This window comes from Takifugu flavidus, chromosome 21 (assembly GCF_003711565.1).
Source record: "Takifugu flavidus isolate HTHZ2018 chromosome 21, ASM371156v2, whole genome shotgun sequence".
NCBI lineage: Eukaryota > Metazoa > Chordata > Actinopteri > Tetraodontiformes > Tetraodontidae > Takifugu > Takifugu flavidus.
In genome coordinates, this window is record NC_079540.1 from 5,617,513 (window position 1) to 5,643,378 (window position 25,866).

At 45.8% G+C, this 25,866-nt stretch overlaps 3 protein-coding genes across 6 annotated transcripts in view; all 3 read left to right on the forward strand.

Moving 5' to 3' along the window:
• Positions 1–5,992, forward strand: part of LOC130518051 (CMP-N-acetylneuraminate-beta-galactosamide-alpha-2,3-sialyltransferase 1-like) — a 33,027-nt gene extending 27,035 nt beyond the window's left edge. For both annotated transcript variants that reach the window (XM_057020370.1, XM_057020371.1), the window contains exons 4-7: positions 1,890–2,069; positions 2,518–2,563; positions 2,654–2,773; positions 3,090–5,992. In XM_057020370.1, the coding sequence (XP_056876350.1) occupies positions 1,890–2,069; positions 2,518–2,563; positions 2,654–2,773; positions 3,090–3,263 (520 nt within the window). In that variant the 3' untranslated portion in view covers positions 3,264–5,992. The remainder of the gene's footprint in view (positions 1–1,889; positions 2,070–2,517; positions 2,564–2,653; positions 2,774–3,089) is intronic.
• A 2,160-nt stretch (positions 5,993–8,152) lies between these two features.
• On the forward strand, positions 8,153–15,684 carry parp10 (poly(ADP-ribose) polymerase family member 10). 3 transcript variants are annotated; one of them, XM_057020368.1, is made up of 11 exons: positions 8,153–8,297; positions 9,566–9,738; positions 10,293–10,535; positions 10,615–10,842; positions 11,011–11,933; positions 12,002–12,214; positions 13,248–13,356; positions 13,435–14,382; positions 14,575–14,708; positions 14,786–14,960; positions 15,027–15,684. In XM_057020368.1, exons 2-11 carry the CDS (start codon positions 9,567–9,569, stop codon positions 15,323–15,325), a joined length of 3,444 nt encoding a protein of 1,147 aa, XP_056876348.1. In that variant the 5' UTR covers positions 8,153–8,297; position 9,566; the 3' UTR covers positions 15,326–15,684. The 3 variants fall into 3 exon arrangements, 2 of the variants coding, with proteins under 2 accessions (XP_056876348.1, XP_056876349.1); XM_057020369.1 differs by having other exon boundaries at positions 13,248–13,344; XR_008947909.1 differs by lacking the exon at positions 15,027–15,684 and having other exon boundaries at positions 14,540–14,708; positions 14,786–14,957.
• A 296-nt stretch (positions 15,685–15,980) lies between these two features.
• On the forward strand, positions 15,981–25,824 carry cpsf1 (cleavage and polyadenylation specific factor 1). Its single transcript, XM_057020218.1, has 38 exons — positions 15,981–16,140; positions 16,828–16,990; positions 17,078–17,105; positions 17,183–17,316; positions 17,423–17,503; positions 17,595–17,746; positions 17,826–17,972; positions 18,060–18,199; positions 18,294–18,404; positions 18,499–18,592; positions 18,663–18,750; positions 19,255–19,404; positions 19,477–19,528; positions 19,607–19,680; positions 19,750–19,824; positions 19,936–20,016; positions 20,283–20,378; positions 20,477–20,659; positions 20,737–20,878; positions 20,966–21,144; positions 21,269–21,408; positions 21,487–21,655; positions 21,727–21,939; positions 22,017–22,106; positions 22,193–22,339; positions 22,413–22,565; positions 23,039–23,155; positions 23,461–23,551; positions 23,801–23,885; positions 23,995–24,136; positions 24,208–24,360; positions 24,449–24,625; positions 24,711–24,777; positions 24,859–24,906; positions 24,984–25,139; positions 25,224–25,353; positions 25,430–25,568; positions 25,637–25,824. The coding sequence occupies exons 2-38, from the start codon at positions 16,847–16,849 to the stop codon at positions 25,682–25,684; spliced, it is 4,416 nt and encodes a 1,471-aa protein (XP_056876198.1). The 5' UTR covers positions 15,981–16,140; positions 16,828–16,846; the 3' UTR covers positions 25,685–25,824.
• The last annotated feature ends 42 nt before the right edge of the window (positions 25,825–25,866 follow it).

Sequence of the window (25,866 nt, forward strand, 5' to 3'; positions counted from 1 at the left end):
AATAGCAGCAGAGCTAAGCGCTAATTAGCTACCGAGACATCGATCACATCGTTCCACGTTGCCATTTTGTTCTTTAATTGTTCTCCTTGACATTTCCGTATCAGCACGTTTCGTGTCTGGCGGTTAGTTTTTCGCAGCAACACGATCTCCGTCTCTTTAGTGAAGCTTGAGCCCACGTATAACGTCTAGGCCCCCCCCATAAGATCCATATGATCCATCCAGCATGTCATCGGAAGTGTAGGAGTTGAGCCGCACATAAAGAAGGACACATGGAAGGATTCGACCTCCGGTGTTCTGCTGGAGGAAGTGAGGAAGAAGTCTTTATTCACCAAAGTTTTCAATCAAAGCAATAACGAGCAAAATCAAAGAAAGTGTGTCTGAAGACAGAGGCGCTCCTCATAGAGCATCAAGGCCACATGGAACAAGAAAACTAGATCTGGCTTCATTCAGAGGCAGAACGGGTCAATTTCGACTGACAAATAAGCAGCAAACAACTTTTCATGCCCTCAGTAACGTTTTCAGCAGCATCGAGACGGCTTTTGCAGTTCCAGCAACGTGACTTTAACGCTGTGTGATTCTCCAAATGTCTCATCACTCGATTCCAATTCTCTCACTTGAAATGCGCAAACTTAAACCCGGTTTGAGTTCACGATCCTGAAAGCGCTCTTCCCCACACATCCCGGAATCCAAAAAAAGGCAGTTAGCTCTCCTGTTTCAAACCGTCGACTTTCACGCCCCCGATGCAACGGCGCCACTTTGCTGTAAGCCCATCTGGTAGAACATTTGCAGCACCAGAGGGGAGCTGGAGCAGAAGCTGAATATTGATTAGTCCAGTCGAAAATATTTGCCTCCTTGAGTGCTCGACAGCGCACGGCCCACAGGATTAAGTGGAGGAGCATCTGGCTGGATCCATTTAACAAGTTTGCTTAACTTTTGTTGAGCGCCCTCACAGATCACCCCTGCAGTCACTAATGGGACCATCCTCGGAGCGAGCGGCGCCCTCTCCTCCCAACCTTCCTGATCTGACTCTCTGTTTGGAGCTTGTGGGTTCTCCTCAGCCTGTGTGGGTTCTCTGCAGGTCTCCTCTCATGGGCCAAATGCCGGCACATTTAGGACAATCATTTAAATATGAGTGCTGTTTGTAAATGTGGGCTCTGCAGCGGGTTAGATCTTTAACACATTGCGGATGTTTTCTTTTTTCCTCCGTGGCTGCCACACTGTTGCGAGTTGTATTAACAAATACAACGTTAGCAGCATGCTAATCTCGCCTCTAGGTGCCGCCAAATCGCACACTGGGCTATTGAAGTCAGCAGATCAGCCTTATTTTCCCAGTTCTGAAACACTTTCTGCGCATTGAAAGACCGCCTTCACATTTCCCCTTCATCTGCTCAGTTCTTTACAGTGTGTCTGGATTTAGTTTCCTTTCTTTTTTAAGTATAACAAATATTTTCTCAGCCTTTTTTTAGAGGCATCAAGGGTTTGTTTAATTCCAAAAGTGTGCAACTGCTGTTTATACAGCCTGGGAAAAAAGCCCAAAGTCCCTGTCATCAACACGACAGCCTACACGCAGAAGGTCTGCAAACGTCTTTTTGAGTCCTGACAGGTTCGGGCTGAAAATGTCAAGTTCTAACGATGCTGTTCTGTTCTGAGTCTCTAATGAGGAGGATGCTGCAGCTCAGACCTGCTCCTGAGCAGGTGATGCCAGTCACACAGCAGGGCAGCTTCATGACTCTTCTCTCCCACCCAAACCAACTGGAACCACCTCACTAGCTACCTGCCAATTACCGGCTTCAGCGAGTGTTATTGGGTGGGAGGAGCAGATCGCTAAGCAACCAGCAACAAGAGGTGATGATGTGAAATAGAACCTTCCACCTTTCATGTCTGTGCAGGATGAACCAGGCTCCCACCTCGGGGTTCGAGGACGACGTGGGCACCAGAACCACTCATCACATCATGTACCCAGAGAGCGCCAAAGACCTGGACAATGGCACCAGTCTGGTGCTGATCCCTTTCAAGACTCTGGACCTGCAGTGGATAATCAGCGCTCTGACGACGGGTGCAATTAAACAGTAAGTGCGCTGTAATTATGCTGTAATTACGCTGTAATTACCCTGCCCGTTGCGACGGAATCGTCTCTCCACCTTTATGCGCTAATTGGCAGTGCAAAATCATTTCTGTTGCCAGGAAAGTTACTTGTAATTAAAACCAGATGTATATCAATATAGCAAGTTTCCTCTCAAAACGCACCAGTTCTGAGCCTCTAACGAGCCTGTAGTGTGCATAACACAGCTTATAATATAAGTCATTTGAGACAGTTTTATGTTTATGTGATACAATCCATAGCAACGCTTTCCTTATTCTCCGTGCTGCTCTTGTCTATTACGGCCTCACGAATCTCTCTCTGATCAAAAATATGATCCTGGACGCTGTAAACTGTCCACAAACACGTTGTTTGTGGACAATTTGCGAGATATATGCAGCGATTTCATTTTAAAACCTTATCCTCCTGTTTCCCAGTACGTACGTGCCAGTTATGTCCCGGATAAAGGCTAACAAGGACAAGGTGAGTGCTAAAAATCGGACATTATGGAATCTCTTAACTGCATCTTTCAGTTTGTTTACTGAGATACGATTACGTTTCATCTCCTCTCAGGTGGTGATTTACAGCCCCACGTTTTTCAAGTATGTCTACGAGTCTTGGCTGGACGGTCACGGCCGGTATCCCTCCACCGGCTTCCTCAGCCTACTGTTAGCTATCCACATTTGTGACAAGGTAACAGCAAAGTTGTTCTGCTATTGTAACACACCTGTGGGTTTATGTCCTTAGCTTGTTTTTCATCTTTAGCTCCTGATAGCGGCGTGCATGACCAGTGCTAACGGGGAGGACAAACACTACCTTCTTAACTGGAAATCTTCCATTTTTTGCTGTTAATTCAGTTAGATGGTTGTGTTTTCCTCTCTTGTTTTGTTTACTGCTCCGTTCATTTATTGCTAATGCTCTTAGCAAAGTTTCAGAAGATTTCCTTCAGATTAAGCAACTGAGCTAATGAGCATCTTAAATGATCCTTTGCTGATCTTTTCCGTCTCAGGTCAGCGTGTTTGGATTCGGTGCGGACCATTATGGGAACTGGCACCACTACTGGGAGGAAAACAGTTTAGCTGGAGCTTTCCGGCACACTGGGGTCCACGACGGAGACTACGAATATAATGTGACTCTGCTGCTGGCAGACAAGCACAAAATTCAAATGTTTAAAGGCAGATGATGAAGGTGTGGGAGAACGTTGAACTTCTACAGTCAGTCTGACTATTTCCTCTCGACAAAAACACACCGCACCAACTGGCGTGCTATCCATTAAAGCTATTACTTTGCACGGGAGGTGCACATCTTGTGTCCTCTTCCCAGGCATTCAGCCTAAGTGCCATATTACTGCGTTTATTTCCAGACAAAGCAGCGTGGATTTAATGTACAGCTCATTGTCATCAGAGTTGAAGAGTCATAAAATAAATTTACCTCTGAGGTTCGCCGCGGTGCTGTACACTTAAAAGCATTTTAACAGCAGCTAAGGACATTACAGTAAATATCCTGGATTTACCGTACAAAGACATGGCAATGTTCTCCACAGAGCGTTGGTTTGAAATTTCAAAATAAGAGCATGCTTTACTAAAATTGGACCTTTTTCTACCAGGGGATGTCAGGGTCTTAGAAGTGCCAATGCTACAGACAAAAATCATTCACTAACTTTTATTCTGAAATGAAGCATCTTAAACGCCCTCTGCTGGTGGATTACAATTTTAGATAAAAGCCCCACCTCCTGCATTGTCTTTAGCTTGTGTGGGCAGATTTTGTGTTCTATCAATATCATTTTAAATGGTTATTTGGATTGGATTAGATTCTACTTCCTGAATGCTATATCGTGTATCTCGGGCCTTATATGACACCAAATTAATTAAGGTGTTAATATTTAGTCTCTGGTTAGAAGTCTTAAATCAACATTTTTCTGGACGTAACGTAAAATGCTGCATTAGCAGGCTAGCCTTGACACCGGGCGTCTCTGCCTGCTGTCGTAGTCATTTAAAACAAAGTAATGGGTGCAGAGGTGCCGCAGGGTTGTGTTGTTTTCTTAGATGCAGAAGTGCCACATCAGCAAAATCATGGAGACGCTGGGATGGAAAACCCACCGATGGCTAATATGCAGCATGCAGCTGAAAACATGGGATTCACACTCACTGTACTAATTTCCTAGAAAGTTACTGGCTGTGGATGCAGGTAATGCGGATGCTCTGTATGACGTGACGCCTGGCTTTGTTCTCTGCTCTGATTGGTGGAACCCTGAAGCTCCCCAGTGTGACCTTTCTTAGGTTTGGCACATCCTTCCAGCGACACATTGTTCCTGTGAACATCTCAGTGGGTAAAACACCTGCCGTGGAAGCGCGCTTTCTGCTCGAGGATGCGAGTTTGAGCCCCGTCTTTGGCAGAGGATTGATCTGGCACAGCTTTGGTGCGACAGCGTGACTCACACAGGTGCGACGTTAATTAGCGCGGTCAGCATCTTCAACTGCTTCTGGATGAATCCACATTTTAAAAGTGCTTTAAAAAGAGAAAAAGCCTCCTGATTTCAAACAAAGGTGGTAGAAATTGCATAACAACACACGCTCTGCCCGTCCCCTGGTGCTGTGACCTTTAATATCTGCGCTTATCCAACGTTTTGACAGCTCTTGTGGCCTTCTGCCACCTTAAAGCGGGCTGATGTGTTAAAACCCCGCAGGACCACGAGTGGGGGCAGCGTGTGTATTTGCATCTCCTTTGACCTCACCTGTCATGTCAGGTTCTGGGACAGGCAACAACCTTACAATCCAGTCCGGTGTCCAAGGTTGACATCAGATTTAATCTGGAATCAGATGACGCGCTATTGCGATGACGCGCTATTGCATACTTCTGAAATGTGGTGTGTGTGTGTTTGCTTCGCCCATTTTATCAAGTGTGCATCAGATGTTTTGACTTGGGACAGCTAGGTATCCCACAATGCATTTCACATCTGCCAGCAACAGCTGCGATGTAGGAAAGTGGGTACTTCAAAGTACGGAACACTGGTCTGGATGCCCAGCACAGACCAGTCAGGATTAAATGCACTTAACCAGTTCCACAGACACACAATGGCAGCCTGGGAGCTAATATTTAACTGAGTAAATTAGTAAATTAATAAGTTCAGTGTCCAGTCTCGAGGTTTGTCTGGACTCCAGCCTCCAGTCCAAAAAGAACTCTGTTTATTCAGTAAACAACATCATCAATGCATTTTGTGCTCATCATAAGCCCTTTGTGACCGACCGCGTGTGCTAATTTCCACTTCCTTATTATCTTAATAGAAAATGTAATTGGTCAGCTTCTGTTCTGGACATGCTTCCTGCTGCAAATTAGTTTCATATAAGATGTAATTTCTCTGAGCGAAGGCTGCAGAGTGAAACATTTAATGAGCTTTGGGTGAGAATAAGTCGGCCTTAAAGTGCACAGGAGACACAAACATGTTGGGATGGTTGTGATCGCCCAGGGTGCCTTATGACTACAATCAACGATGTTCCCCGCATTTACCTGGTGACACATGACAGCAGTTGACATTAAGTGCCTTTAATGAGGGATTTGAAAGACTATTTCACATCAGTTTGCACCACCCTGCAATTATTGTCACTTATGCCCCAGAATTTTATTTTATTTTCATCCCACAGAACCAAATGTTGTGAATAGATGTTAAATGAGAGGGGCTGAGCTGCCATGTAGATTATATCAGTAATTATAGTAAACACAGGAAACGAGCTCCTGGCTCCTGCTCCTGGTCGTAGTCTTCATCACGGCTCCTTTGTTTTTGTTGTGCAGGGGGTACTGTCACCTAGTGGACAACGTCAGGCATCCATTGCTTATGACCGAGGACATTTCTGATGTTCATTATAGGTTGGATCCTCTGTTTAAAGCGCTTATGTGAATAAAGAATAAAAAGTCTGCATGTTGCCTGTTTTTTGGTGGAGCTCTCTATTCCATTAACATGTTAGTGGATGAGCTGAATAATGAAGTCTTGCTTTATTCATTTGCATTCTGCAGTTATAAATCTCACACTTGGAAATGACATTTATAAATAGGTTCTTTCAGAAGGTGCAGAGCTGAGAAGACGCCAGCTCCAGCCTGTCGAGGTGCAGTTAATAATTAAAAGGGGACAACGCAGAAAATAATAGAAGTGCATCATTTCATTTCATTTTAGAATGGAACAGAGGCTTCTAAGATGTGGCTGGGGCCTCCCGAGGCCATCATTAATTCTCTTTTAATCACAAAAGATGTTGTTTTCAGCTGTGAGGTCACGTCCTGACACTGATCCGATCTGATAAACTGACATTATCTTGCATTTTTGCTCCTTGTTTACTCAAATATTATAGGCTTCAAATTCAGTATTTAACTTATTTAAACCAGATGGAGGATTCTGAATTCTTTCATTCTGAGATTTTCCTCATTCGTTCCAAGATCCCTCCCGAACCACTTGCCTGAGGGCACAAACCTTGCAAGGTCAGAGGATCCTTTTAAACTCAGCCCTGATCTACAAACTAGCTTGTATGTGATTTTCTCTCCTCTTCATTAATTCTTCATTGTCCCAAAGTTTATTACTATCTTTCCATCCTACTGGCTGATGATTACCTTAAAAACCTTTTTTAAGAGCTGTGTTGTGTACCGGAACGCACCACCGAGCAGATTTGGGTCCTTGTGGGTCGTCCCACCTGCTTAGTGGAGGTTTCGCTGCAATGCTGAGGACCAATATTCACCAATCTTGGAATGAAACAGCACTGGATTGATAAACTGAGCCTCAAAAGAGATTTAAAAAGTGACTTTTGCTGCTGCCGTCAGTGCTGATTTCAGCTAGTTCCGCAGAGCCGGTGTGTTAAAATGGTCAAATCATCTAGGGGGTGTGTATGATGGATGAATCCAGCCTGACAGTGGTGTTTGCGGGGGTAGGGGATCTACCAGTGGGAGGGTGACTGCACCCCCACCACCCCTGTGCCTCAGCAGGGTGAAAGATGCTGAGAAACACACTTCACACACATATTCCACATGAGTGACCAGATGGCCCATTCACACAGTTTCAGGGGATTAATGGTTATATTTGATCATCTTTTATTTATTTGTGTCCTGTATTTGTTTTCTTGCTGAGATGGGACAAAAATAGTATTTAAATACATACAATTGTTTCACAATAACAATAGAGATTAACTGTATTGTTACTAAACGCCTTACCGAGCAGGTTGGGGTTCTTGTGGACTGTCCCAGGAACCATCATCTTAGCAGCAGCTGTGCTGTGATGCAAATGTGCTCTCATGGCAGCTTGCAAATCTGAGTGCACGTTTACTAATCTCACCAAGCATTTGCACATCCTATCTCTGACATTAACAATCGTCCACATTGGTCGATGCATTTCTTGATCTTTGTGTTTAATCAGTCAGTCACTGGGAACACTGGGGCCCCATCAGAAACCATTTCACTTGCTCGGAGCAAAGTGAATCTACCGACTTTGTTACTCCAGTCAACATATTGCAGTCGTTTTCACGCTCAGCAGATGCTCGTTATTTATGCACCTCAAGCTTATTAAAGATGGCGTCTGGTGTGAAAACTTGATCGAGCTCATAAACAAGCCGAGCGTTATATATTGACAAGCAACATGATACCATGTCAGACTAATCAGACTAAAGCCCAGTATAACTGCCTTCATATAATTTAATGTATGCAGTAAGGAGTGTGTAATTTAAAATATAATGCAGCTGCTCATGATGATGATGCTGATGATGAAACTAATCCGGGTGCCAAAGAGCCTAAAAGCATTCTGCTTTAAATTTGGCACAATGTTGGAGCACCGCATTTTTCACATTTCACAATCATGTGGGGAATTAAATGCACATCAGCTCCATTTCAGAGGGTTTAGAGTGGTGTATATGTAGGCTATACCATCAAGTCAAGGAAGAACAGATGATCATTAAGAAATTATCCACAAGAAATGATCATTTGCTAACTAGTACATAACCTTTACCACATTGTTTTCATAAATAATATTCGATCTGGATGGATGGATGTATCCCAACTTCATTCGCACCTGATTAAAAGTGAATCTTTGATTAAACCCCATTTTTAATCGACCGGATTCAAGAGTAGCAAAGATCACGTGATCGTAACAGCGAGCGTCACACGTTGTTTGTCTCGCGGCTCCAGGCGGAAGTGAGAGAAGCAGGCAGGAGCAACGATCAATCTCTTGGTTTGACCCGTCAGTCGCGTAAGTAACCCTCCAGAAAGTGTGCTCACACTTTAAAAAGTCGTTTTTACTGTCGCCGTCGCTGTTGCTTTGTCTCGTTTTCCGTCTTACGTGAAGGAAAGTTCATTTCGTTCATTTCGTGCGAAAGAGAAGCTACTTTCACTTTCGATTTCGAGTAACTATAAACGGCTGCGTTTACTCCTTTAACCATATATCGTTTGTTACATTAAGTTGTTAAATCTATATTTTTAATCAATATTTCTTGATAGTCCAACCCCTTCAAATTACCCCCCCCCCCCAAAAAAAAAAGCATGCTTGCATTAATTGAGGTAATGTACGGAATCATTATGGAGACACATATACAGACGTATTCGACCGCTAACCCTCTAAACCCCAACCCGAGCAGGTAATTTCCCAACATATCAAATTACTTGGAATGCCTTGGAATTACTTGGAGTTTGTCTGCCACCATACATTGCTTGTCTTGTTTGTGATTGTGAACCTCCGTGAAAGGATTGCTGAGACAATGATTCTGGGTATTTAGTTATTATTACTTAAAGTTATTAAACTAGAGTAGCATTTTTCGATAGGGAGCAGAAATTGACAGAACACCGGAACAAATTGGGATACAGATGTCCTCGCACAGAAATGGGATCAAATGACCAGATGATCAGAGGATCTTGTAGGGGTTTTACCCTTGATCTTCAACAGATCGATCCTACTGCTCAGAAGCCCCACCGGCTGAAGCCCAGTGATATCAAAGACGCACGACCGCACGACCACGTCGCTTGATCCTCACGGAATCAAAGCCAGGCCTCTTCCTTTAGAATCAGCAGTGCCATGGCTGGCTCATGTATACATTAGTATGTAAGCAACCTTGGCATCTATAGGTTAACCATCTCTGTTACCTAAAGATTCCTCCTTGATCTCAACTCAGAATAAAATGTATAACCCAGCCAGATCCATCCGCACCTTCCTTCAGAAGCGCCCTTCATTCTCTGACCAGAATCTGCTGTCTCATCCAGCAATCCTTCGAGTTGCACTCTCGGATACCTACACTATCAGTTTTGTTACTCACATACTTACTTACTTACACGTCAGTCCCCTGGCCAATGAAAACATTAAGAGATAGTAACATAACAGTGCCTACTCGGCACGCTTGGAACCCCCAGCCGAGTAGGCACTAATGTGGAGTCATGATCTGCCGATTTATAATAATTGGTTTAGCATCCTCTGAGCACAGCAGCTGTTTCTTCTTGTACTTGAACCGATAAAACTGTCTGCTCCAGGATGCCTGATGAAAACAAGGAGAGGACGCTGGAGGTGGTGAACCTGCCCCCAGAAGTCGACCAAGAACTGCTCGCTCTCTACTTTGCGAATAAGCGGCGCTCTGGTGGAGGACCCCTGGTCTCAGTGGAGAAGATGGGTGACAGAGCAGTTGTGGTGTTTGAAGTGACAGAAGGTGAGTTGCAGCAGTACGTTATGACAGCTAGAAGAATATCAAAAAAAGAAACAAAATTCCTTTGGACCTATGAGACGAACTGCTTCCTGTTGCAAACCCCCACAAATAAGAATTACTTCCCCTCAAAAGGTGTAACGTTGACGTCTGGGATGATGCGATGATGGGGGAAGTGAAAACGCAGCCTGATGAATCCCCGTCAGGGATGTCACTGCGAGGGGCTGATGCGCCCGCGGGGACGTCAGTTCGCTGACTGAGTGTCTCGTAAACGTAGGCGAGCGGCGCAGTAAATCACACATCTGTTAGTGGCTCGTTAGCTGACGGCAGACGTCATACCTGACAAAGGAGGAAAGCAGGCTCGTTTATTATGCCTGATGCAGCGATTAGATATCAGCGTTCGCAACGCGTGAAGGGGTGTGGATCTTTGTTGGAACATAATAAAACCTTTTGGCAGCATCTTGATGGGGAGGGCATATAATCCTCATAATCTCATAGGTAATAGATTTTTTTTTGATGTGGATGAGAACTCTTGTTTTCAACTCGGATCCTTTTGACAGATGCGGACCGAGTTCTCTCCAAGGAGAGCCACACTCTGCAGAACACGGAGCTGAGAGTGAGAAAGCCGGCCCGGAAGGACCGGCGCCGGCTGCTGCTGCGGGGGTTGGGTCCCAGCACCAGTCTGGATTGTATAGAAATGTACGTGGAGAACATACTGGGCCTGAACCTGGAGGATTATCAGCTGCATTTCACACCAGCCAGGGATGCTGTCATCATCCAGCTCAGCCAGCCCTTATCAGAAGGTGATTCCTTTTTTCTGAAAATACCCCCCCAAATGTATCCAGATTGTTATTTCATTAATGGCTCTGGTTGTCCTTTTAGATTTCCAAACCCTCAGTGCTAAAATCTCAAAGCACTCACTCGATGAAGCTTTGATGACTCTGGAGGAGATACACCAAACGGACTCAGTACTGGTTGGGAACCTGCACCCCGGAACCAGCCCAGACATGCTCTCCTTGTACTTTGAGAGCCGAGGTGGAAACCACATGGTGGTGGGTGTGACGATGCTTTCAGAGGGCACAGCCAAGGTGTCCTTTGTTGACTACGACTGTAAGTTTTGTGTTGTTTGTATTATTTTTGCAGTGTTTGATTTGTCTGGTCACAGGATTTAGCTGAAGCATGTTCATTAGTTTGCGCTGGTGTCATCACGGCGCTACAAAATCCTGTAATATTCTGAATTAGTAGAGGACTGGCTGACTTGCATGGTTCCTTCAACAGCTGTGGACCATGTCCTGGCTCAGCCGCACAAGCTGAAAGGTGCCGAGCTTGAGGTCAGGCCGTTTTTTGACTTTCTTCAGCCGCCACAACTGAGCGACACGCAGGCTGGTGCTCAGACCATAGAGGAGGACGACAGTCAGCCCTCTCAGATGGCCCCGGAGATCCTTGTTGAAATGGTTCCCGAGGCAGAAGAGGATCAAACCGAAGAGAAAGCCTCATTGATGGATTTAATTTCTATTAGTGACCCAGTAAAACTTGAACTTTTTCAACTCGGAACCTTTCAACGGGACATGAAAAACACCCATCCAGATGTCATGATGCAGGTCAGAGGCAACGGCGTGCTCATGGAAGCTGCTGACCGGCCAACGTTTGAGCAAGTTAAAAACTGCCTCCTGGAATATTTTTGCTCCATGGCGGAGACTCACTTCACCCTGGAGCCAGAAGAGGCCGAGTTCCTCGAAAGAAAAGAGGTGAAGGAGCGACTGCAGCGGAACATCAGCCAGACACCCGCCACATACTTGGTGTTAGACAATAACGTTGTGGTAACCGCCCTCTCCCGCACTTCAGCACATCGGGCCTCTAGCTTTCTGAAATCCCAGCTCGCTCACGTCAGCATAATGATGGACTCGCAGTACAAATGCATCTTCTTCAGCAGCGAATGGTCCAAGTTCCTGCAGGAGCTGTCTCTCTGCTCGGTCAAGGTGTCCGCGGAGAGCATCGATATTTTGACCCTGAAGGGGATGGAGAGCGAGATGCATACGCTCGTTCAGGAGTTCCTCAACTCACAGATAGAAACGGAGGCCATGGTCTGCATGGAGCCCGGCGTGCTGAAGTACATCCAGACTCACTGCCACGACCTGCTGGTCTACATGGACCAAGTGTCCGTGGTTCCGCTGGAATTGGTCGACGTTTGGGGGTTGAAGGTGGGTGGGGATCCTTTAGAGGTTCTAAAATGATCCGAAGCGTTTCAGTTTTAAATCTGTGCCTGCAGATCTACGGCCACGCTGTTGCCTGCAACGCAGCACAGGAGATGTTAGAGGGCATCGTCTCATCTGTCTGCACCAGAACCATCACCGTGAGCGCCCCGGGCATCACCCGATACCTGTTTGAAGAAGAATGCAAAATGTTCTTGAGTGACATGGAGGAAGAGTTCCAGGTCTGCATGCCCATAAAGCAGCAGCCCTGGAAGCCCCTGGCAGAACAGGTAGCGCCACAAAAACCAAAGCAGTACTTTTCCACGATCCTGCGTTTTTATTTCTTCCCTCCACGCTTTCACATCAGCTGCCATTCAGCCCGATGAGCCGTCTGCAGAGATTACAGGACGGCCTCGGGCTCAGTTTACCCGCATACGCACGAGCCAGAAGTGAAACATTGACGTTTACTGTGCGGTCTTGCCTGCTTGGATGTTTTCACTTTCTTCTGCTGTCTTCTCTTCATGCTGGTTGCTTTTCCATTCTGTACTCCTCCCGTCTCAACAAACGTCTCCATTTACAAATGTCACAAAGATCAGAGAGAACCCAGTTTGTGGATTTCAGGCAGGATTATATCTGATGCAGACTGCGTTGTCATAAAAAGCATAGTCTTATTAAACCCATCTGCATTTTTCAGCATAATAAACACTTTGCCTTTCTGGTTGTTTTCCCAAGTCTGTTTCTATAAATCTTCTAACATTGATCATTCTCGAAATGTCTTAACATAACCTGACTGGAATCTTTGCTGGAATCCCTCCACACAATTTAGGTTATACTATTTTGTTTAATGATTTTCATCTACTTTTTGTTGCACCAAAATATAAAAGTGCCACTTTATTAACTGAAAGCCAATAAAGCAGTGGAGGCTTTAATGGCTGCGGACTGGCGGATGTATAAAACTCAACGTGTCGTCTTTAAAAAAGGTATTATAATGTGTTTAATATGTGCTGCATAGACATTTTTCAACTAGTTTTACAACGCGTAAGTGTAGCAGCGAACTGCTCTTATGATTCTCAACAAGTTAAACAGTTGATATTTAACATTTTCTCACCATTAAAAGTTCCAAAAGTCATTTTTTTTGCATTGGCGGTCCAATATTTGCTTCAGCTTCTGTAAAAGTTGTGCTTTTTGTGACGTATTTCCATATTTGCTGTGTATAACTAACAAGAAATCTTAAAACTGTTCGCAATCACAGAAAACGAGTAAACACAGTTGCTCTCTCACTTGAAGTAATTTGTATTTTTATCAATTTGCTTTATTTTTCAGGATATTTTCAAAGCTGCATGGGCACTGATGGCGACCAAAAACTTCCCAAAAGTGTCTGTGGATGCTCTAAACTCTGATGCGATGCAGAATAATCAGGGTGCAGTTTCAGGTGTTGTTTTCACGCCTTCATCGACTTTTAGAGACGTATACAGTATAGTCGTTATAGTTGTTTGTCTTGTCTCCTCAGACCTGTTGGAGAATGCAAAGATGGTCATCTCTAACATTGATGATGGATTGTTGGAGTGCAATGCCAGTGCGGATCAGCGTGTCAACTTGGATCACCTGGACCTGTACACAGAGTCACAAGAGGAAGATGAAGATGAATCTCCTGATGCGACAGGAGCCGGCATGCTTTACGGGAGTAGGTTAGTCAGTCTGGGAGATGACGGCCACAGTTCAGAGGACCTGGAAGAAGAGGCCGGCTTGTCTTTAGCCGTCCAGTACTCGATAGATTCAAGCCAGCGGTCCTTGATGGAGGAGAAACAGCTCCAAAAAGCCCTGGTTCTGTCTAAGGAAATGAGCCAACGTGAAAGTCCAGTGGACCAGCTGAATGAGGCCATCAAAGCTTCTTTAGAGGAGGCATCCAACAGCGTACATCTCCATGTGTTTGGCACTGACAACTCAAACCTAATGCAGGTGGAAGTAGCCTTCAAAGAGAGGGTAAGCCAGGGACAAGTGGTGGAGCAGCTGGACCACCGCGCTGCGGGGGAAATGACAGAATATGACAGGAAGTGTCTAGAGGCGATTGAGAGGAAACACGCTGTGGCGATTCAGATTGATGGCACAAAAATCAACATTTCTGGCTTTAGGAAATTTGTGTCTCAAGCCTTGTGCGACATGACGCTGGTGGTAAACAGAATGTCCCAATCACCGTCCGACCAGGAGATCCTAAAGGATGTCCAGTGGATGTTTCATGACCCACTGTTTACAACCGCATCTCCATATTCCCCCGATGTGATAGTATTCCTGGAGAACGCGTGGAGGATGAAAATGGGAAATACTGATATTCTGCTAGACCACCAGCGCCACGTCATTAACTTCAGAGACATGCAAGAATACAACACAGCTTCCGGGGAGTCTAAGACCATCTCCAGGGAGACCATCGGCTCAGAGGTCGTGGATAGAAAAGGACCAGGTAAAGAATTTTTACAGCTTGTGAGGATCTTTTTACAGACTAGTTACCAAAAACTTGTTGCCACGACCTTTCGTACACACGGTCCTGTTGGGTCGGATAACTGGAGTCCCACAACACCAGAACGATGATGCTCATACCTTCACTTGTTTTTCTAAAGAATCTGATCAGCTAATAGAAGCTGAATCCTTTCAGGAAAGAAATGCGCCTTGTTGACAAACCTGCCCAATGCCACCAAGGTTGACGAGGCCTCGGACGAATATCGCAATGTGACTCAGGCCTTTTTTAAGGCCATGCGGATGCACCACGACAAAATCCGAATCGTGCAGGTGAGTAGAAAATACCTGGCTTTTTCTGTTGTTTTTTTTACTCCTCATGTCTGTAATAATACGAATTTTGCCCTCAGGTGGACAAGCTGCTGAATCAACTGCTGTTCCATCAGTACCAGCTGAAGAGGATGAGCGTCCAGCAGGGTGCCTCGAATCCAGAATATGAGAGGACTCTGTACCACGGCACTACTGAGGACTCTGTGAAAGAGATCTGCCTCCACGGGTTCAACAGGAGCTTCTGTGGAAAGAACGGTAATTATTTCCGCCTTGTTAACAATTATGCTGGTGGTGTTCATTTCTGATTCTTTCCCCTTTCAGCTTCTATGTATGGACAGGGGGTCTATTTTGCCACCAACCCCACGTACTCGCTCAACGAACGGTATTCACCCTCAAACGCAGACGGACACAAGTTTATCTTCGTGTCAAGGGTTCTAACGGGGGATTACACCAGAGGCTGCCATTCGATGAAGACGGCCCCACTTAAGAAGAGCGGCGATTTGCCTTTCCGATACGACAGCGTGACCAACAACGTCGACAATCCGGAAATATTTGTCATCTTCAACGACACCCAAGCTTTTCCTGAATACCTGGTCACATGTGAGAAAATCGAATGCTGAGGAATTCACACTGGCAGTTCTAGAGAGAACCACTTTATATCAAGAACATATGACAATAATGAACATTTCTCTCTGTTAATTTCTCAGCCTGGTTTCTTATTGTCTGAACCTGTCAGCATCCTAAATTTTACATACAATGCAATTGACAGGGTTTCTTTGGAAAAACATTAATGAAGACAATCGCTTTCCTCAACATGGAAGATGTTCTTATTACTATTACAATTATTAATAATTTGGTGTTTTAAAAAACTAAGTTTAAATGTGTTTTGTAATAAACAAAAGATCCGCTTCTGTTCACCAGGATGTGGCGCTGCAAAGAAATTTGCATTGACATTGAATAAAAGTTTCTTGGTGATATATTTGTTAGTCAAGTTATTAGCCTTTTATTTGTTGAACTGTTCTGACCCACGTGGAATTGAATTGGTTAAACACAAAAGGCTACATTTTAAAATAATATATGTCAACTAACAATCTCTCACTACAGATAAACTGTAAGAAGTATTATTTAACCCCATCGTCATTCATATTATGTAAAAAATGTGTTAATAATCAGTGTCACCGCTGGTTGTGTTGCAGCTTGTGTCAGTATTTGGAAAACTACGTTTAAAAAACATATGTGTTTCGGTTGTATTATCACGGCTGGCCTGTAGGAGGCAGCGGCGTGTCCAGGCTACAGGAAAACAAAACGAAGAAGATCACTAACAGCTAGCATAGACGGCTATTATAAGTAGATGCTAAGTAACCCACAAATATGGATCCTTGAATTTATAAAAGAGGAGGAAAACTAATCATACAGATTTTTTGTCAAGCTATAGGTAGGTCAAAAGTTTTTATTTATTATTTTGATGAAATAAACTGCAGTCTGTTGCATGCGTTTTGTCATGCAAGCTAATGCTCTGGCTACAAATATAGTGCTACCGGCTTCTCCATGCATTCATTTTGTGAAGCACAAATACCCATAAAGTCGTAAATAGCCAGTGCTGTTCTGGCTTTAAATGGCTGATCTTTTCTTGGCTGCCTCGACATTTACAAATGTATAGCATTCATTAATAACCGACATTTTGAACTAGCACGCGCTCATTGTACACCTGCGTCCTCATATTTCAGCGACAAAACTCACAAAATATCGCGTAATTTTGCTTTGTGGAGTGAAGGGATGCCGACACACATTATTGTGTATTCTCATTAATAACGAACCCTTTTCAAAACCCTAAACGTTCTGATAAAGCTTAGCTTTATCTGCAAAATTTAGTGTTTAAAAATGCATAATCCATAGACAGATCCACAGCAAATGTGCACTTTCGTCATGTAGCTTTTTTTTTTAACTTACTTGACTCTGTTTATGTTGTATATCTAGTTCATTCATACATTACTACTGTATTAATTATTATACAAAACTTGCGATGTACAAATGACCACCTTTTATCCCAGTGTTTACTTGACTTAATCAGCTTGTACAAGGTTAGAGACACTTCCATGCATTTTTTCCCTTCCCCTGTCAGATGCGTGCATGTCGTCAGGATGTATGCTGTGTACAGACAAGCACACACCCCCACCGCCGTGGAGTTTTCAGTCTACTGCAACTTCATATCCAGCAAAGAGAAGAACTTGGTTGTAGCTGGAACATCGCAGCTGTTTGTCTACAGGATCATACACGATGTTGAGGTACCTTGTGGGATGCAGTATGTTAAGGAGAAGCTGTAACATTGAACCCATCAAATGATCATGCTCCTCTTTCTGTGGTTGTTTCAGAGCACGTCAAAAACGGACAAGTCTTCAGGTGTGGACCGTGTGTGGACTTCTTAGCTGTGTTTCTTTATAGCAGAAGTGTATAATTTTCCACCTTGATGCTTACAGATTCTAAAACACGGAAGGAGAAACTGGAGCAGGTGGCAGCATTCTCTCTCTTTGGTAATGTGATGTCCATGGAGAGTGTGCAGCTCGTCGGAGCCAACAGAGATGCCTTACTTCTTAGTTTTAAAGATGCTAAGGTAGTGTGAGGGGCTGATTGACTACGATATCGTGTTTGACACCTTTTACTTGTCTCCAGAAGCTGAATTTTGAATCAGAATCAGAAGTTGTCTGGTTTCTCCCCAGCTCTCTGTAGTGGAGTATGACCCCGGGACACATGACCTCAAGACGCTTTCCCTCCACTACTTTGAGGAACTAGAACTCAGAGTATGCTCAGCATATTAGACACACTGAATGGAAAGATTTGCTAGCACCAAATCAAGTTGGTTGAACTGTGTCTCCTTTTTAACATTTTCAGGATGGTTTTGTGCAGAACGTACACATTCCTATTGTCCGGGTTGATCCAGAGAATCGCTGTGCCGTCATGCTCATTTACGGCACCAAGCTCGTAGTGTTGCCCTTCAGGAAGGACACCCTCACTGATGAGCAGGAAGTCGGAGTTGGAGAAGGGTACTCCTGCACACTCTTCTCTGTAATATCAGGTAACGACCTTGCCGCATCATCGACGCTCATGCTGATTCATCCACAGGCCCAAGTCCAGCTTTCTACCCACCTACATCATTGATGTCCGTGAGCTGGATGAGAAGCTGCTGAACATCATTGACATGAAGTTTCTCCATGGCTATTATGAGCCCACGTTGCTCATCCTGTTTGAGCCCAACCAGACGTGGCCCGGGTCAGTCCACTTTATCATATTTAAAGCCCTCTTTTTAATTTTAAGGTTTTTACCCCGTTGTTTAACTTTCTTTTTATCATTCTGCAGGCGTGTGGCTGTGCGTCAGGACACGTGTAGCATTGTTGCGATCTCCCTCAACATAATGCAGAAAGTCCATCCCGTCATATGGTCTCTCAGCAATCTGCCGTTCGACTGCACGCAGGTCATGGCTGTTCCCAAACCCATCGGTGAGTCTTTCTGTTCAAATATGATGCTTGTAAAGATGAAAAGGTTCTTCTGACGTTTTGAAGAGTATTGTGCTCACTTTTCCAATCTTTTCAGGGGGTGTGGTGGTGTTTGCAGTGAACTCTTTGCTCTACCTCAACCAGAGCGTTCCACCATACGGAGTCGCACTCAATTCCCTTACAAATGGGACCACAGCCTTCCCTCTGCGTGAGCTGCTTCAGCTGATACGCCTGAAAATCTTATTTTAATAAACCGTAAGTCTAGCATTTACTCATGGCTGGATGATGTTTGTGTTTCTTAGGTCTTCAGGATGAGGTGAAGATCACACTCGACTGTTCTCAGGCTGACTTTATCGCCTATGACAAGATGGTCATCTCTTTAAAGGGAGGAGAAATGTGAGGCCTTCTGCTGCTTCAGAAATGAGTCCAAGTGACTGTTTCTTTACTGACACCTCTTGTCTTGCAGTTACGTGTTGACGCTCATTACTGACGGCATGAGGAGTGTGCGAGCTTTCCACTTCGACAAAGCTGCCGCTAGCGTCCTCACCACCTGTGTGAGTTTAACCATCTTCATTCTTTTAATGCTGAAATAAAGCTGTGTCGGACTATTAACTGCTCAGGACTTTAAGGACTTTTGTGGAACTTAAAGCACAACAAGCCTATTTGATTTACACAAACATAGTGACTTCAAAACAAATTTCCTGTACATCCACCTCCCTATTAAGCTGCTTCTGCCTTGACATTTGTTCAGAAACACATTCAGGATTCAGCTGTAATGATATTCTTTATTGTCATGAACAGAAAGAAGTCATACGCTTGTTCCTAAGTTGTTTATTGTTATTCAAAAGCAGAATATATTGCCCCCTGTTGGTGTGGCATGCGTGTTCCAGTGCAACTTTTATTTTTCTCATGCGTAGAGGGGAAGATAATCCTGTCAGCATCTTCAAAGGTGTGCTAATGCTCATGCACACTTTTGTGTTGATCCTGTTGGTTGTTTTCCAGGTCATAATCATGTTGAAATGGATTTTGATGCTTTGTTGGACTGATGGTTCTTCCAGATGGTGACCATGGAGCCCGGATACCTGTTCCTTGGCTCTCGCCTCGGAAACTCTCTTCTCCTTAAGTACACTGAGAAACTCCAGGACATGCCGCTGGAGGAAGGCAAAGACAAACAGGACAAGGAGAAAGAGAACGACATGGATAAACAGGTATAACTTGGACCATGTAGTATCTGTAGTTTTTAGTTACTCACCACTCATTATCTGCTATATGCATTCCAGGAAGAGCCGCCAAGTAAAAAGAAACGAGTAGAATCTTCCAGCAACTGGACAGGTATGTTGTGGTGGCGTTTTTGACAGGTGTGTGCCTCGCTTTTGTCCTCTGTGATGCGACTCAACATTATTACTGCAGATGAGGTCGATGAGATAGAAGTCTATGGAAGTGAGGCCCAGTCAGGCACCCAGCTGGCCACCTACTCTTTTGAGGTAAGAGAATGGATTTGGTATAAATTCATCTGTCTGTCTCTGAATGATCCCAGCTTTGCTGTTTTGCAGGTTTGTGACAGCATACTCAACATTGGACCTTGCGCAAACGCCTCCATGGGTGAACCAGCTTTTCTCTCTGAAGAGGTATAAGCAGAAAACGATGGGTTTTTTTTATATTTAACTAGCCAGACAAGTAATATATCTAGATACATTTACTCTAATGCTGCATGTACATACTCACAATGTTCCCCATAGTTCCAGAGTAACCCTGAGCCTGACCTGGAGGTTGTTGTCTGCTCCGGTCATGGCAAGAATGGCGCGCTGTCTGTGCTTCAGGTAACCACTCTCATTAGTTTCATGGTTTATTTAGATGTCTATGTGTGTAATTATATATGCACCTTCCTAACACCTGTGGCGGTGAGGCCCATCTGCCACAGGTCCAGTGATGGTGCTACAGCCATGTCTGGGTCTACCAGGGCTGCCTCAGAGATCGATGGTGTAGCCTGTAAACACCCCAGAAACAAGCTGACATGCATGTTCTGTTGTATGATGTCCGGCTTGTGAAAACTTGCAGATCCATTCTGTGTTTTTTGCCTTCACAGAGGAGCATCAGACCACAAGTAGTCACGACTTTTGAGCTGCCGGGTTGCCACGACATGTGGACGGTCATCTCGAATGAAGTCAAGGAAGACAAAAAAGTACCGTGATCACCTTGCAGGGTGTTGACAGCGCAGTATTCTTTGGGTCAAAACTTGTTTTAGTTACAGAACGACGCTTTTCACTCATTCACTCACAGGCTGCAAAAAGCTGCAGCGATTCAGATGATGTTGCAGAGATGGACAAAGATGAGGATGGAGAGCCAGTGCAAAAAGAGCAGGAGGAGACAGAGAGGGAGGGGAAGGAGAAGACGGAACCCCCTGCAGAGGAGGACACAAAGAAGCACGGCTTTCTCATTCTGAGCAGGGAGGATTCAACCATGGTAGGCAGATGATTTTGAGGCTTAAAATGATGGAGGTCTGTAATGTGGATACAGTAAACCCATTTTTTTTCTTTCAGATCCTTCAGACCGGTCAGGAGATAATGGAGCTGGACACGAGTGGATTTGCCACCCAGGGACCAACTGTGTTTGCAGGAAACATCGGTGACAATAAATACATCATCCAGGTCTCCCCCATGGGGATTCGGCTTTTGGAAGGAGGTAGGAAAAATGTTGCAATCCTTCATGGGGCCAAATTTCAAATCCAACCCTATCAAAATAATCGTTCTTATTCCTGTCTGCTCTCAGTCACACAGCTCCACTTCATCCCTGTGGATCTGGGCTCTCCCATAGTGCATTGCTCTCTAGCAGATCCTTACGTGGTCATCATGACCGCCGAGGGTGTTGTCACCATGTTTGTACTCAAGATAGACTCCTACATGGGGAAGACTCACCGGCTGGCCCTGCAGAAACCTCAGATCTCCACAGTAAGTGCAGCAGCTAGAACTAAATCCCTGATTTGGTAGTTTTGATTTTTGTATTTACAACCTAAATGCTCCATTGCTGCATTCAAGTACCGTAGGTAAATAAACTGGCCCTTCCTTCCACCAGCAATCACGAGTGATCGCTCTGTGCGCGTACAGAGACGTCAGCGGAATGTTCACCACGGAGAACAAAGTCAGCTGCTCCATCACAGAGGACATCAGCATCAGAAGCCAGTCAGAAGCAGAGACCATCATCCAGGACCTCAGGTACGGCTTCACAACCATGCAGAAACTAAACCGGCTCATACTGGTACCGCCTGCTAATGGACTTCTCCAACGTTCCAGCACTAACATCGTGGATGACGAGGAGGAGATGCTTTATGGAGACTCCAACACAGGACCTTCAAAGGAGGAAATGAACCGCAGCTCTTTTGCAGGACCTTCTGAGGGGAGCTACAGCAAAGCTGAACCCAGCCACTGGTGCCTGATCACCCGGGACAGCGGCGTGATGGAGGTACGGGGTGTGACGTGGCCATCGGCGTCCTGGTGGTTTCTCTTGTATCAGTTTGGTTTTCGTTTGTCCAGATTTACCAGCTCCCTGACTGGAGATTAGTGTTCCTGGTGAAGAACTTCCCGGTCGGCCAGCGGGTGCTGGTGGACAGCTCGTCTGGCCAGTCGGCAACTCAGGGGGAAAAAGAGGGTAAAAAAGAGGAAGTGACACGGCAAGGAGAGATCCCATTGGTTAAAGAGGTGACTTTGGTTTCACTGGGATACAACCACAGTAGACCATATTTACTGGTAGGTTTCGTCTCTGAAGGTCCCAAAAAGAAGAGCGATTTCTCTATCTCAATCACGTTTTTGTCTATTTACTGTAGGTCCACGTGGATCAGGAACTTCTCATCTACGAAGCCTTTCCGTACGATCAGCAGCAGCCGCAGAACAACCTGAAAGTGCGCTTCAAAAAAGTAAGAGCCGAGCGCCTTTTCAAACAGCAGACTGAAGCACGTGTGAAGGACGCCGGTCTTCAGAGCGCTATTTTGGTTCTGCCCAGGTGCCCCATAACATAAACTTCAGAGAGAAGAAATCAAAGCTGAGGAAAGATAAGAAGACGGAGGGCACAGCGGCAGAAGACAGTGTGGCTGCGAGAGGCCGCATCAGCAGATTCAGATACTTCGAGGATATCTCCGGATACTCGGGGGTACTCGAAGTTTTATATTTATCCTAATATTTTTATAGCGCCTGGGCTCTCAACCTGTCCTTTCTTGTCTCAGGTGTTTATCTGCGGCCCGTCTCCTCACTGGATGCTGGTGACCTCTCGTGGAGCCTTGAGGCTGCACCCCATGAGCATCGATGGCCCCATCGAGTCATTCTCACCCTTCCACAACATCAACTGCCCCAAAGGCTTCCTCTACTTCAACAAACAGGTAGCTGAAACAGAGGAATCAAAGATGAGAGTCGTGTGCTGAAAGCTGGACCAGCGCCTCACAAACAGGCAGCTGGACGCAGCCTCAGAGAGAAGGAGGAACTCTGGGTTGAGTCGCCGCTCCCTCAGTTCCAGCCGCCAGTTAAGGTGCTTCAGGGGTTTGGTGAATATCCTCTAGACCTCGCCTTAGGGAGTCTTTTTAGGCAGGTCTAGCTGGGAGGAGACCCAACGGCAGACCCTGGACACTCATATCTCCCATCCTGCCCCCTGGCGATGAGGTAGCTGGGAAGGAAATGACTTGCCCTTCTTTTCTTCCCCCATGAAAAATCCTATATATGACCTGATAACTGACCTTTGAAGAATGTTAATACCATTCAATTAAGGCTCAACAATGACACTTAACAGTCATTGATCAAAGTGAGTCTGCCTGCGTTGTGAACAGCGTTAACATTGTTGCGTGTGTGTCCTCCACAGGGTGAGCTGCGGATCAGCGTCCTGCCCACCTACCTGTCCTACGACGCTCCTTGGCCAGTCCGAAAAATCCCCCTCAGGTGCACAGTTCACTACGTGTCGTACCATGTGGAGTCCAAGGCAAGTGTCCTCTCACTCTGCGCTGCAGGGTGGCGCCGTGCCACAGTTTGAAAGTGACTCACATCCCCACACACACACACACACACACACACACACACACGCACACTCCATGCATAGTGAAGTGTTATTGATTGTAGCACTTTGAGGAAGTTTGAGGTTGAAAGCTCCCCCTCCCCCTGACTGTCAAGTTTTCTGACTGAGAAAAGATTTGGGGAGGGGAAATCGATGCCAGTGACTTTGAAGTCATTAGTCTTTGATGTGAAGTTCTTCACCGAGATGTTTTTTTCTGGGCTTTTTCCCATCAGGTGTATGCTGTGTGCACCAGCTTGAAAGAGCTCTGCACTCGCATCCCCAGGATGACAGGAGAGGAGAAGGAGTACGAAACTATAGAACGAGGTCAGAACACATGGCAACTTCACTTTATTTAGATTCAGATTCAGATTCAGATCCTTTATTGTCCCACACGGGGAAATTTACAGTGCAACAACAGCAACAAGAGCACTCAGAGAAAAATAAGATAAAATCAAATAGAAATCAAATGGAATATACACAGAGGATGTATATTTACTCTTTTACTTTAGTCTTTTATCCATTTCAGCTCCTAATCTGTCTTTAAATGGTTGATTCTGTTTTTCCTTCCTCCAGACGAACGTTACATCAATCCCCAACAGGACAAGTTTTCCATCCAGCTCATCTCTCCGGTCAGCTGGGAGGCCATTCCCAACACCAGGTAAAGGCTCTTCATCACACGTCATGCATGTCTAATATCCGTTTGGCTGGAAATGTGTTTGATCCGTTTAAGCAGGTCTGAAAAAATAAATCATTTATCCGATTGGCAGGATCGACCTGGAGGAGTGGGAATATGTAACCTGCATGAAGACCGTAGCATTGAGGAGTCAGGAGACGGTGTCGGGTCTGAAGGGCTACATCGCCGCAGGAACCTGCCTGATGCAGGGGGAGGAGGTCACCTGCAGGGGCCGGGTGAGCAGCCACAGGCAGACCGAAACCTCCGGTTTCCATGGCAGTAGTTAGCAAGTTTGTTTTTGGTTCAGATTTTGATCCTGGACGTGATCGAGGTGGTGCCGGAGCCGGGCCAGCCGCTCACCAAGAACAAGTTCAAAGTGCTGTACGAGAAGGAGCAGAAGGGCCCGGTGACAGCGCTGTGCCACTGCAACGGATACCTGGTGTCGGCCATCGGACAGAAGGTTCACTTCGGTTCTTCAGCAATGCTGCACTTGGCTGTCGGCCAGTCTTCCCGGTTTAGAGTCAGGATATTCCTCCATGTGCCCTCAGATCTTCCTGTGGGTCCTGAAGGACAACGACCTGACAGGCATGGCCTTCATCGACACGCAGCTCCACATTCACCAGATGATGAGCATCAAGAACTTCATCCTGGCAGCGGACCTGATGAAGAGCGTCTCTCTGCTGCGCTACCAGGAGGAGAGCAAGACGCTGTCGCTTGTCAGCAGGGTGAGGACGGGGCGGGGGCGGCGCCGGCTGGCGCTCGGGTAAACGGCGGGTTACTGACTCCCTTTCCTCTCGTGTCTGGATACAGGATGCCAAACCTCTGGAGGTCTACAGCATCGAGTTCATGGTGGACAACAACCAGCTGGGATTCTTGGGTAAAATCTGGAAAGGTCCCCTCAAGTAAATCCAATCTAATTAGAAAAAACGCCGTCCTGACCTTTGCTCCATTTTCTTAGTGTCAGACCGGGACAAGAACCTCTACGTTTACATGTATTTACCTGAAGGTATGTATGACACGTGTGATGCTGCTGAAGCCTCCCCGCGCTCCTCCGGTCACGCGTCATGTGCTGTCTGCACGCAGCTAAAGAGAGCTTCGGAGGAATGCGTCTCCTGAGGCGAGCCGACTTCAACGCCGGGGCAAACATCAACACCTTCTGGAGGATGCCGTGCAGAGGAGCCCTGGAGGCTGGCAGCAGGAAGGCCATGACGTGGGACAACAAGCACATCACGTGGTTCGGTACGCCAGATTTCCTTTTCTTTGAAAACCCAAGAAGACATACAGTCTCCTAATCCTCTGCCCTTTTTATCCCTGTTCCCATAGCAACCCTCGACGGTGGAGTCGGCCTGCTTCTCCCCATGCAGGAGAAGACGTATCGCCGCCTGCTGATGTTGCAGAACGCCCTGACCACCATGCTGTCGCATCACGCTGGTCTGAACCCAAAGGCCTTCAGGTGCGCTTGTGATGCCAGAAGTTCACCACTGGCTCTCTGGAGATTTTATTTCTGACTTTACGATTGGTGCCTTCAGAATGTTGCACTGCGACCGGAGAAGCTTGCAGAACCCGGTGAAAAACATCCTGGACGGAGAGCTCCTCAACAAGTACCTGTACCTCAGCATGATGGAGCGCAGCGAGCTGGCCAAGAAGATCGGGACTACTCAGGACATCGTGAGTACAAGCGTCAGAGCGCCGCGAGGTGGGTGCTCCGGGGCTCAACTTGTGCTTTTCCTCTCCAGATTCTGGACGACCTCCTGGATATCGACAGGGTCACCGCTCATTTCTGAGAGCCACCGTACAACATCTCGACGCGCTGTTTTCACTCAACAGTAAACACTGCAACCGTGAATTTGCCGAACATTTTTTAATAAATATTTTGTATAAACTCAAACCAACAAAACCTGAGAATAAAAATAGTTTCCATAAACCTCTTGTGTGGCTGAGTTTGTTTTCCTAACGGTGCTGTGAC

Excerpts from the sequence above, each read along its gene's own strand:
- parp10 (XM_057020368.1), top strand. The coding sequence starts at position 9,567 with ATGCCTGATGAAAACAAGGAGAGGACGCTGGAGGTGGTGAACCTGCCC. Across the intron at positions 10,843-11,010 it reads GTCCTTTGTTGACTACGACT|CTGTGGACCATGTCCTGGCT; the intron begins GTAAGTTTTGTG and ends TTCCTTCAACAG. Across the intron at positions 11,934-12,001 it reads TCGACGTTTGGGGGTTGAAG|ATCTACGGCCACGCTGTTGC; the intron begins GTGGGTGGGGAT and ends CTGTGCCTGCAG.
- cpsf1 (XM_057020218.1), top strand. The coding sequence starts at position 16,847 with ATGTATGCTGTGTACAGACAAGCACACACCCCCACCGCCGTGGAGTTT. Across the intron at positions 17,504-17,594 it reads TTGAGGAACTAGAACTCAGA|GATGGTTTTGTGCAGAACGT; the intron begins GTATGCTCAGCA and ends TAACATTTTCAG. Across the intron at positions 18,593-18,662 it reads TCTTTAAAGGGAGGAGAAAT|TTACGTGTTGACGCTCATTA; the intron begins GTGAGGCCTTCT and ends CTTGTCTTGCAG.